Source organism: Balaenoptera physalus, assembly GCF_965194825.1.
Source record: "Balaenoptera physalus genome assembly, chromosome: 11".
Taxonomy (NCBI): Eukaryota; Metazoa; Chordata; class Mammalia; order Artiodactyla; family Balaenopteridae; genus Balaenoptera; species Balaenoptera physalus.
Window position 1 is genome coordinate 27,687,769 of NC_138896.1, and position 12,216 is coordinate 27,699,984.

The following is a 12,216-nucleotide window of genomic DNA, read 5'->3' on the forward strand; positions in this document are numbered from 1 at the left end:
TATGATTTAAAATTTCCAGACGTTTCAAGGCAGTCCGTTGCTTCCACAAGACTTTGGACAAATTTTTATTAGAAAGCTCTCATATCGCAGGTAGTTTTCCTGTTAAACAAGAAGTTCCTTAGGAAAATGCACTATTTATCTTTTCATTGCCAGAATCTCAGTGTCTGGCATTTATAGTGCAGTTGCCATAAATACATTGTATGTACTATATACCAGGTGCTAGATTGCAAACTTCATGAGATTGAGCAGTTTATATATTTGATTATTTCAGGTTTCTTTAGTGTCTAGGGGAGAGCATGGTACATATTAATATCTCAATAAATATTTATTGAATGTATCCATTCTTGCATGCAAAGAAAGCTGATAAGCTGCTTTTCTTTTCTGGGCCATGGGGTCACTTTCCCTTTCATTGTCTTGCTATCTGACTGTGGCTCCAGTGAATCATGCAACTAATCTTTGCTGCTTGTTCCAAATGTGGAAGTTTAAGACTGGTGAGTTTCATAGATGACGTAGTCTGGATTACAAATTAGAAACGCATCCACAATCATGACTTGTAGGCTTCACAGGCTCTAGATTTGTTGTGATTATTATGTGTTCATGCCCCTTGTCTGCTGTAAATTCCTGAATCTCTTGTAAGCATTTTCATTGAGCTGACTTCCTCATAGAGCAAATCTTCCCTGTGGAGTATTGTGTAAAGGCAAGAGCACACTATACAGCCAAATATCTGGTTCTCATCAGAAGACTGAATATTACAAACTGTGTGAACTGGGGTAAGTTATCTATGGCTTTAAGTGTCAGTTTAGTTATTTGAAAAGTGAGATTAATGATAAATGACTACTTAATAGCATTGTCATAATGTTAAATAAGAGATAATGTGCAGCCTTATCTTAACACCATCCATTATAATGTAAAAGTAAATGTTAGTTGGAGAACAGACTTGTGGCTGCCAAGGGGGAGAGGGGTAGGGGAGGGATAGAGTGGGAGTTTGGGGTTAGCAGATGCAAATTAGTATATATAGAATGGATAAATGACAAGGTCCTACTGTATAGCACAGGGAACTATATTCAATATCCTATGATAAACCATAATGGAAAAGAATATAAAAAAGAATGTATGTATATGTATAACTGAATCACTGCTGTACAGCAGAAATTAACACAACATTGTAAATCAGCTATACTTCAATAAAAAAGTAAGTAAAACAACATAACCACTTTAGGGGGAAAAAAGTAAATGTTAGCTATTTCCATGCTTTTAATAAAGGGATTAATAAACTTAGACATAGTATGCAAGTGTAATATTACTTATTCAAATCATTCTCGAGAACTTCTTGTAGCAAAGCTAAGAAGAAACTGATTTTCATGTAGGGCCAATTACCATGTGGTTATATACATCTTAAAGTGCTAAGGCAGGCATCTTTTATTTCATGAACTATGTGACACTGCTTCCAAAGCAACCAGCCAGTCATAAGGCAGGGGTTTTCTGTCTCTTTTATAACTGAAGGCAGGCTAGTTTCAAATTTTACCTTGAGAGTCAACAGGCATTTCATGGATTGTCATAAACCACTTAAGTATATATGTGATTCTGTTTCCATATTCCATTATATTACACTGGTCCATTTATCTACAGTGGTGCCACTAGTACTCTTTCTTAATTACTATAGAATCATAGTAAATCTTGATATCTGATAGTATAAGTCATCCAGCTTTATTCGACTTCAGTATTTTATCAATGTTCAAATCAAGCTTAGAATAACTTCATGACTCATGACTTAAATAGGATGGACAGACACACATACACACACATAAACACAAGCATTAACCATAAAGAAAGAAAGATAAATGGAACATATTTAAATAAAGAATTTTTTAAAACAAAAGATACAATTAAAAGAGTTCAGAAAGTAAGACAGGCGAAGAAGAAAGATTTGCAATACGTACATTTGACAAATACTTTATATCAAGAACATACAGAGAATTAATACAAACCAATAAGAAAATGGCAGTCAACCTACTTACAACAGCGAGCAAACAATTTGACAGAGACTTCACAAAAGATGGTATCAAAGTGGCTGACAAACATACAAAAATGTGTTCAATGTCATTAGTAATTAGACGAATACAAATGAAAAACCCTGATGAAATTCCATTACATAAACATAATGGATAAAACTAAAAAAAAAAAAAAAAAAGAATACCAAGTATGGGTGAGGATATGAAGCTGGTAGAAGTAAAAAGGTATATATTTCTACAACTCCATTGGAAAAATATTTGACAGTACCTACTGAAGGAAAACATATGTATACCATATAACCTAATAATTCCACTTCCGGGTATATGTCCAAAAAAAGTAAATAATAATATGTATTAAAAGGCATATGGAAAAAGTGTCCAAAGAAATTTTATTTGTAATAGCTCTAAACCGAAAACAAACCAAATCTTCATTAATAATAGATTGGGTAAATAAATTATATTATCTGCATACTACCCAGCTATTAACAAAAGTAAACTTCTTTAAAAGCAACATGGATGAATCTCATAGGCATAATATTAAGTGAAAAAGTTTAGGTACTAAAATATATATATTCTGCTTATGTAAAGTTTCAAAGCTGATTAAACTAAGCCTTAATTATGGAAACCAGAATGATTTTTACTCTTAGGAGTTACTGACTGAAAGGGGAACCAGAGACCTTCTAGGGTGGTAGAACTATTATATATATATATATTGCTTTGGTGGTTACACAGGTATATACATATTTACAAATTTATCAATCTGTACAGTTAAAATTTACATACTTTACTAAATATGTTATACCTTAGTAATTATTTTTAAATTTACAAATTCACTGAGGCAAAGAAGATAAAAAGGATTGATGATCGAATCCTTGTAGAGTTTATTCTTTTGAATTCTTTAATTAAGGGAAGGAAGGAACTGTTCTTCCTGTAAGTGCTTTCTGAGAAGGACATGGTCTAACAATTTAATCCATATATAAGAATGCATTCCCAAGGGCATGCCAGAGGGCAGGACTCAGTTCTCCTTAGTCTTTTCCCTCATTTTTGATCTTTCCTCCTACCAAATATTAAGTTGCAAATATCCAAGTTCTGTTTATACGTTAATAAGGCATACAATCTGAAACAGAAATGTAGGGAAAATTAATTTTAGTAGTCAGTGTATCAAGTTTCTGGTATTACTATTGGAAAATAGTTTGAGTTTGGGCTTAAAATTGCCTATTGCTTATTAGATAACTATGTTAAGTAGGGATTGATGCTCAAGTTAATGAGCATCCGTGAGCTGATATCTCAGCTGCTCTGTAATACTTCTGTTCAGAAGAGCTGCCTTTACCAGAGTCCTGTGCAAGTAACTGGAATTCCTTAGTTAAAATGGCCTACTTAGTATCCAGGTTTTGAGTCCTCCAGGCAGTGGAGAATCATTCAGATCATTCTGGAGGTTTGGCCCTGGTCCTGTTCCTGAAGCTACCCCTGTCCTAATTCTCCAGTAAACAAGCCTCAGTGTGTCCCCAGACTCTCTAATCCTGGGGCCACTTATTTCCCCGCCCCCCATAACCTCTACTCAACCTCGGAGTCACGCTCTCCAGTTTTCATCTCTATTTCTGCACCTTGGTCACTTCTGCTGGAGTCACTGTTTGCCAGAAGCTCTGCCTATTGCCTGCTGCTTTCTAGTCCTTTAAACTGACCCTCTGACTCTATCTCTGAAGACGATCCCAGAGCCCAGTCTGTACTTTTATAATAATTATGGGCCAACAAGGATGCCTTTATAACTACCTGGATCCAATCTCATTCTAAAATGCTTAATATACTACTGATGCCCAGGTATTAACCTTTACCTCTCTGTTTTGGCTCAGTTGCTCCAAGTGGATATTTGAACCTTAAGTAAAGGTATCCTCCTATTTTCCTCGTAGCCTCTGATTTCTGAAGAGTTTTAGGTCGAATGCACACATTCTACCTATTCATAGACCCCAAGCCAAAACTTAGGCTCAAAAATCTGAGGTCCCCTGCGGCTTAGTTGCCCTTAACTTCAACCAATCAAAGCTCTTTGGAGGAGCCAAATTTGCTAAGGTAACTGTAATCCCAGTTGACACTGATTGTCCCATGAACACTCTCAAGAGGTCACGATAAGTTTTCTTATGGTTGCTTTCAATTCTTGCACAGGATATAAATTCTGGCATTAAATCATCAATACACAGTATTGTACCTAATTCCTTATGTATCTTATATCATAAAACGATGATTTTTCACCCATTTATGACAGAAGAAAGATATTATATCCGTATGTAAAATATCCAGGTTGTTTTTATCTATTTCCAGTAATATGGGGGATACTGTATGCTTTCAAAGGCCATCTATCAGAATTATAATCCATTTATAAAATATCATATGCTTTCAAATTTGGATTAGGAAGCCCATTGAGCAGATTGCAGTATTCTAAAAAGAACAATAGTAGCCAATTCTAAAGAGTTGTTTGTGTCTAGTAGTCCTATAAATTTGAATGCCAGCTTGTTGGATTTCATTCTAAGCAAAAATAAGTTGATTTTCAGAGAACTTGTGGATTTATCGGTGTCATAGATAATAGGAAAACCTAGGATAAAACATTAGTATTTTAACTCCAGGATCAGTATGACTTTTATTATACCACATGTATTGATTAGCAGATTGTGTGTGTGTCTGAAATTATTATTCAATTATTAGTTAAATTATTAAATTATTAAATTATTATTTCAATTATTTCAACTGTACAAAATTTAATTTATTAATAAATATTTATTAAGCACTTATTATGTATCAGGTATACTTAGAAGTAAAATTAGTTTTGTATCATGTCAAAAGAAAAAAGTGCAAAGATTTCAATCAATTTCCAATTCTGAAGCACAAATCCTACGGTAATTTATGAAAAGTATCCTAAAAATGGCTGGGTGTTTGTGTTAAAATATTCATGATAACATTACTTATAGAGAAAAATATTAAAGCTTAAAATCAAACTTAGCCAAGATCTTAAGTTAGTTACAACTTATTCACATTATCAAAATGATGCTCTTAATGAACATATAATAACAATAGAAATTCTATTGAATACGATTTTGGGGTATATTATGTGTTTATGTATAAATCTAAGTGCAGAATTTACGCATAAGAAAAAAAGACTGGAAAGATAAAATCTAAATTGTCAATGCCAGTTGTTTGGTGTGAAACAGGTAATATTTTTGGCATTTCTTAAACATTTTATAACAGCTTTTTTGAGGTACATGCTAGTGTATATCCAGAAAACATCATAACAATTAAGATAACGAGCGTACACACCACCCCCCAAAATTTTCCCTTAGAAAATGCAACAGAAGTTATAGACAGCTTCATTAAGGGGACTAACTTGAATAATAACAGTTCACTGAATAGAGACAGAGATACAGAAAGAGATATAGAGATATAGTGTGAGGGGTATAGATATTAATATGTGTGTATATATCAACCTACTATAGTTCAGAAGCTTTTTTATTCTATTTTTTCTTCAATAACTCAGGGAAAAAATTATTTGCTTTATTGGATTTTTGAGGACTAAGTAAGAGAATAGGTTGCATATTTCATCATCTGTGTTACTGTATTGCTGTCTATCTTAGGGTTCAAGGGTTTGTAACATTTTGGAGGAAGAAAGAGAGGAAGGGAAAGAAAAAGATGAAAAAATAGAGTGCAGTAAGGGACAGATTGTATGTGTATGTTCTCTGAAAAAATTGATTTACAGAATTCTTTTCATACAAACATGTTTGGCAGTGTGTGGGAGGAGCTTGAGAGCAATGGCAAATTGCATTGTGTGTATCATTCTGCACAAATCATTTAACCTGTTTTTTGAAAGTTTTCTTTAAAATACAAACCAAACTGTTAGCCTCTTCTGCTTCCCACTCAGCAGGATTGATTCAGAAATAAATTTGTCAGATCGTAAAAAGAATGTACAAAACAAATGTAATAACCTATGCTTATTAATATCCTAGCATCAGCAACCTATATCAAATAGAAATAAAAGAGAGGGTATATTAGCTCTGATTTGCTCCACTCACAATGACAATCATTTTTAGCAGAGTGATCAGACTTTACAGAATATCTCTAAATCATGTACGTAAATCACTTGTACCAACATCACACCTCCTCGCTACAGGCAATAGAGAATTCAAATCTAATCTTGTTGTTTTATGTTAGTTTCCTGTTGCTACTGTAACAAATTCCTATAAACTCAGAATCTTCAAACAACACAAATTTACTATTTTATATTCTGGAGGTCAGAAGTCCAAATGGGTCTCACTGAGCTAAAATCAAGATTCAGCAGGAAGACTCCAGGGGACAATCCTTTTCCTTGCCTTTGCCTACTTCCAGAGGTTGCCCATATTCTCTAGCTCATGGTCCCTTCCTCTATCTCCAAAGTTAGTCGTGGCTAGTTGAGTCTTCCTCATAATCCATCATTGATGCTGGCCCTCTCTTCCACATCTAAGTACCCTTGTGATGACATTGAGTTCACGTGGATAATCCAGGACAATATCCCTACTTTAAAGTCAGCTGACTAGCAATTTGAATTTTACCTGCTACCTTAATTCTCTTTTGTCACACAGTGTAACACATTCAAAGGTTACAGGGATTAAGACATTAAGTCTACTATTCTTCCAAACACAGTTCTCTCTTCTTCTCTTGGTCCTAATGACTAACACATTAAACCTTGTTCTGATCCTGCAGGTCTCTTTTTGCAGAAACTGCAGGTATATGTAAAAGTGTTTCCAAAAAAGGCTTTATTACAAAACATTATCCCACAAGTTTGCAATAGTCTAAATTTATGTTACTTTTCTTTCCAGGGATGACAATGAAACACTTCTTGTTTTTGGCTGCTGCTGCTGTCTTCCTGCATGTTTTGATTACAAGAGTATGTGAGGATTGTATGTTTTATGATTACTTTTGAGAAGAGGATAAGAGCTAACCCTCTGCTAGAACTCACTTTGTTACAGGCACTGTTGTGAGGACGCTATGCCCGTCACTCACCTAGTTCTCACCATAGCCCTACTAGGCAAGTACTATTCAAAATCCCGGATTACAGAGAAAGAAACCAAAACATAAGGAGGTTAAGTCATACGTCCAAGGTCAGATAACTGGGAAGTGACAGAGCCTGAAGGTAAATTCAAGCAGTTTGGCTCCATGGGCCTGTGCCTATGTCATGATAGCCTCTCTGGATAATTCAAAAAAGCTAACAATGTAGGGCGGGAATTACTTTCTTTACAACCGATCCATGCATTTTCCAAGACAAAATGGGAAAAAGGTATTCTTTTTTAGTTTTTACCCAGAAAAGGTAAGTATTTCATCAATATCCCAATTGAGCTCTCTGACTGATGACTATAACAAGAATTTCACACATCCAAATCAAATATAAAATGAAAGGTGCAACAGCATGGAGAGAAGTGTGAGGGTCTGTTAGCAATGGGGTTAACACAGGAGGCCTGAAACTCACCACTTATTAAAAACAAGAGTTTCAACATTCACACAGCAGAAACCAAACATTCAATGGTATCTAATAGGATATAAATTCCTAATATTTTATGATCATCAACTAACATGTACCTCTAAATAACCTCAATGATATAAAGAAAATATTACATTTTTTAATGTACCCAAAATATTTTTACGATGAGCTGAAGTTAATAGTTTTGGTAAAGAACATGAGTGGCTTTTTTATTTTCACATGCTAAATAGGAGAAGTCAAAAGTCGAAGGTGCTTAATTCAATAAATGAAAGAAAATCCGTACGTATTAGATTACTGGGGTGCTGGTTTGGATCTTTTCACTCACACTTTTTTCCCAAAGAGAAACCAGGTGGAGGTCTTGCCAGATACGCAACAATCCTCCGGCAAGCTACAGGTGTGGCATTTTGGAGTCATCACCAGGTATAGGCTGTGACCATCACGGTGGGGAACTAAAAAGCCTTGGAGGAGAGGTTTAAGAGAGGAAGAGTTCAAGTTCTGAGATACCAGATGGTTGAGTCATCCCTGTGGATGCTGAAGTCCCTCCATATGACTGCAAAATTTGGGGTGGACAAGATGAATTGTTTTAGGAGACCCAGTTTCTATAAATGAGAGAAATTGACAGGAAAATCATTGTAGGAGAGTAAATGTTCAGGAATGATGTAGGTAGAGCTAATTGCCATGAGTTTCACTGGAGCAGGGTTTTCTTAGAGGAGCAAGGAGAATTATAATCTGGAACTTGTAAGGGGATTCTCATGGGTTCCCAACCATCCCTCAGGTCTAGCCCAGGCTACCTGCAGTATGACAGGAAAATAACACCTCGTGAGTGTGCTTTTGAGGAAATGACGTCCACAGGGGACAGTCTCTAGAGGAGTCTACTGATTTTATAGTTTTCTCCCGATATCCTTAAACTGTTGATATAAAATAAACGACAATAACTACTTCTATATTTGAGCAAGGTATGGCTGAATCCCATCCATTCAGAAACTGTATTGATAGTCTTGCGGTAGCTGAGGAATAGATAGATAACCACTCAAGTTATACTACATAAGCTTTGTCGCTTTAAAAAAATAGTATGAAACGCATGTGATATATCACACACACACACACACACACACACACACAAAAGGAGATGTTCTTTATAAAAATTAATGCTAACCCAAAATATTAAGGCCATGCATTGTTCTTAGTGAGTTACAGGATAAAAGGTAAACAAATGAAAAGAACGGTCACAAATTCTAGACTGTAGTTGATTTGAATTCTATTTTGGTTTTTTTAACAAATAATAAAATAAACAAAACTTTTATTGTCAATTCCATATTACAAAATTTTTTTGAATTCTATTTTGTATGTATACATACTGATACAAATATCAATGTTTTCTCATATGAATAAGACAGAGATGCAGAACCTGGGTTGAAGATATTAGAGGTTTTGTACTCAATAATGAATCTTTTAGATTCTCCCAGACACATACCTTTAAATAATATTCAAGTGCAAGTGTTTATTTAGGAAGCAGAGAGAAGGCTTGTAGGAGGTGGGGTGAAGAATGAGCCAAGGAAGGGAAGTCGGTCAGTAAAAGGTGTAATACTATCAAAACATCTTCCACTGTGGTTCACATTGCCCAATAAAATGCTTCAACATGGTCCAAAGTACCAATCATAAATCTGAAGAAAACCAGTCACAACCAGAACAGTCACTGTTCTATAGACTTGTATAATGTCAGGCTGACGTTCAGAAGTCCTCAAAACCAGCACCGGAGAAATGGAGACTAATATACTGAGATGTTGTAGATTAAAAAATGCTGTTGATCACTATTCATTCAACATCAATTATAAATTCATGTCACAAAGTCTACAAGTAATATACTATGCATTGCAAATTCCACTTAAAAGAAGTAAGACTAATTAATAATTTTCTGGTAACAGGCAAAACCACCTAAAGTTCCATATGATACACTCCTTACAGAACTGGCAACTGTCCAAGAAGAAATAGTGGCTGTACATAACACCCTCAGGAGGCGAGTATTTCCACCAGCCAGCAACATGCTAAAAATGGTAAGATTAATTAAACAGCAACCACAACAATGCCAATAATAGTAACGGTGTTTACTGAGATTTTATTAAGTTCTATTTGCTTTCCATATACTAAAAGTTTGGTCTTCACAAACAAACCTATCATGCAGCAGCAGAAGAAACAGAGGCACAGAGAAGGTAAGTAGTTTTCCCAAACTCATAGAGTTAGTAAATGACAGAGCCACAATTCCAACGCAGAAAGTCTAATTTCACTCTTAACAGACCCTAAGACAGTGCTTCTCAAACTTGAGCGTGCTTAAGAATCAGCTGAAGCACTTGGTAAAGCACAGTTCCCTGGACCCCACTTTCTGAGGTCTGATTAAGGAGGTCTGGGATGGGGACCACTCCAAGCTCCTAGATGATGCTGCCGGTCAGTATCGTTCATGTAGCAGACCTTGTTTAATAAATTACAGAGGCATTTCACAGCTGTCTTCATTTAGCAGCAGCCCAGAGGCTAAGACACTCCCTGAGAATCAAGATGTCCAGGTTCGGGCTTCCCTGGTGGCGCAGTGGTTGAGAATCTGCCTGCCAATGCAGGGCACACGGGTTCGAGCCCTGGTCTGGGAAGATCCCACGTGCCGCGGAGCAGCTGGGCCCGTGAGCCACAATTACTGAGCCTGCGCATCTGGAGCCTGTGCTCCGCAACAAGAGAGGCCGCGATAGCGAGAGGCCCGCGCACCGCGATGAAGAGTGGCCCCCGCTTGCCGCAACTAGAGAAAGCCCTTGCACAGAACGAAGACCCAACACAGCCATAAATAAATAAAAATACTTTAAAATAATAATAATACTTCTTAAAAAAATAAAAAATTAAAATAAATTTAAAAAATTAAAATAAATAATAATAAAAAAATAATAATTAAAAAAAAATGTCCAGGTTCTAAGCCAGGTGGTGCAACCAGATGAACAAATATTGGCAAATCTATTTCCCAGTTTCCTTGCATCCCATAAGAGAAAAGAGAAATCGTCTTTCCACTATAAACCTGCTGCGTGAGCAGACTAGGTGCTGCCAAACAAAACAGATTTAGGGACTACTCGGGTGTATTAGGTGATTAGCCTCACCTATATTATATACTGGAAGTATCACTCAGGTTTTTGGTATCGTAAGCCTGGCTCTTTAGCCCTGGACTGGCTTAGAGGAACAAGGGTCAGAAATAATGCAGGCTATGGGAAGTGATTCTAAGAGACAGCTTCCTCATGCAAATGACAAAGAGGAAGGAAGCTAGTGACGAGAAAAATGATTTTGAAATTTATCTCTTGGTCATCTTAGAATCCAAAACAATAAAAGCCAATAGTAGCATAGGCATTCGTGCATTGTGAGTGTTGTAGCTAACATGCATATTGTGCTTACTATTGATTGGCAGGCTGTCTTCTAGAAGCGTATTGCATTATTTCATTTAATTCTCTCAGTCGTCTTGTGATGTAGATGATACTATCATCTCTGTTCCACAGATAGTGAATCTGAACCTCAGAGAAATTCGGTAGCTCATCCAAAGTCCTAAGTACTGGATCAGTACAGATTCAAACACAAATGGCCAGCTCCAGGCACCTGCTCTTAACTCTTTACCTTCCTTAGGACAAACAGGGTTCAAAATCCTTGGTTTCCAGATGAGCAAATAAGTGTAGCTGGGATGTAGTAAAGAAGTTATGGAGTGAACAGAAAATATAGTCTCTGATTTCAGAGACTTTATTATTGTGGATTCAAGGTGAATACAGAGGAAACATTAGAACATATTGTTTGAATATATAGAATGAATATATTCAAGTGCTAAGGTCCAAAGGTATGAGAGATCAACAAGATGATAAAGTAAGTGCACCAGTAAAACTGAGTAACATTTTAAAGGGAATATGGGAGTTGAGTTTTTCCATAAATAATGCATAGGGCACAGATAGAAAGGAATTGATAGAATTACAGTAGAGCTGAAGAGCCAATCACAACTGCCAGGCAGATATTTTCCAAAAATGAAAAAAGTTTCTGCACATAGGATAAGAATTTTATTTGAATAGAACCATTTATTAAAGCCAGAATTCATAACTTTGCTGCAATAACCATGAATACTTACTTTTGATTTTAATCATGGATGTATCACAAAAAAATTAGTATCTTACCAACATTAATCAGAGGAAATATCCTAAAGAGCTTCCTCAAAGAGGTCTGAACTACAGACAGTTTGTAATTAATGTTGCAGGTAGTTTACACAATAAGATAACAGACTCTGAGATGGAGATTAGCATGCATGATGCTTATTGGGGAATAATCTCCAGATTTACACCGACTGTGGATATAGATAGAGAAGCAACATAGGGCATACAAAGAAGTTTGGTTGTGATGTAGGCATAACAGGGTCCTCAGCTAATCCTATGCGAAGCTGTACAACTAGGACAACTCAGCACAACCTTGTCCTGAGTTGGGGGGAGGTTACATGGCACTTATAGTTACTACAGCTACTTGCTGTTAGATATGGGCTGCCACAGGGAAGTGAGTATTCTCGTCAATGAGGATAATTTTTAGAGAAGACAGTAGGGCAGGACTCTCAGCTTAAGAGGAAATAAGTGCTTCAGTTCAGAAAGTGATCTGGGTATGGGTAGTGCATCAAGCATGCACAACTGGCAATCAGCAGTAAATTAACCAGATAAGTTC

The 12,216-nt window shown here is 36.1% G+C and overlaps 1 protein-coding gene across 1 annotated transcript in view; it reads left to right on the plus strand.

Annotated features, from left to right (window-relative positions):
- Positions 1-12,216, plus strand: part of CRISP1 (cysteine rich secretory protein 1) — a 32,557-nt gene that overhangs the window by 7,031 nt on the left and 13,310 nt on the right. The window contains 2 exon segments of the mRNA XM_082411750.1: positions 6,848-6,915; positions 9,432-9,560. Of these exon segments, the coding sequence (XP_082267876.1) occupies positions 6,848-6,915; positions 9,432-9,560 (197 nt within the window).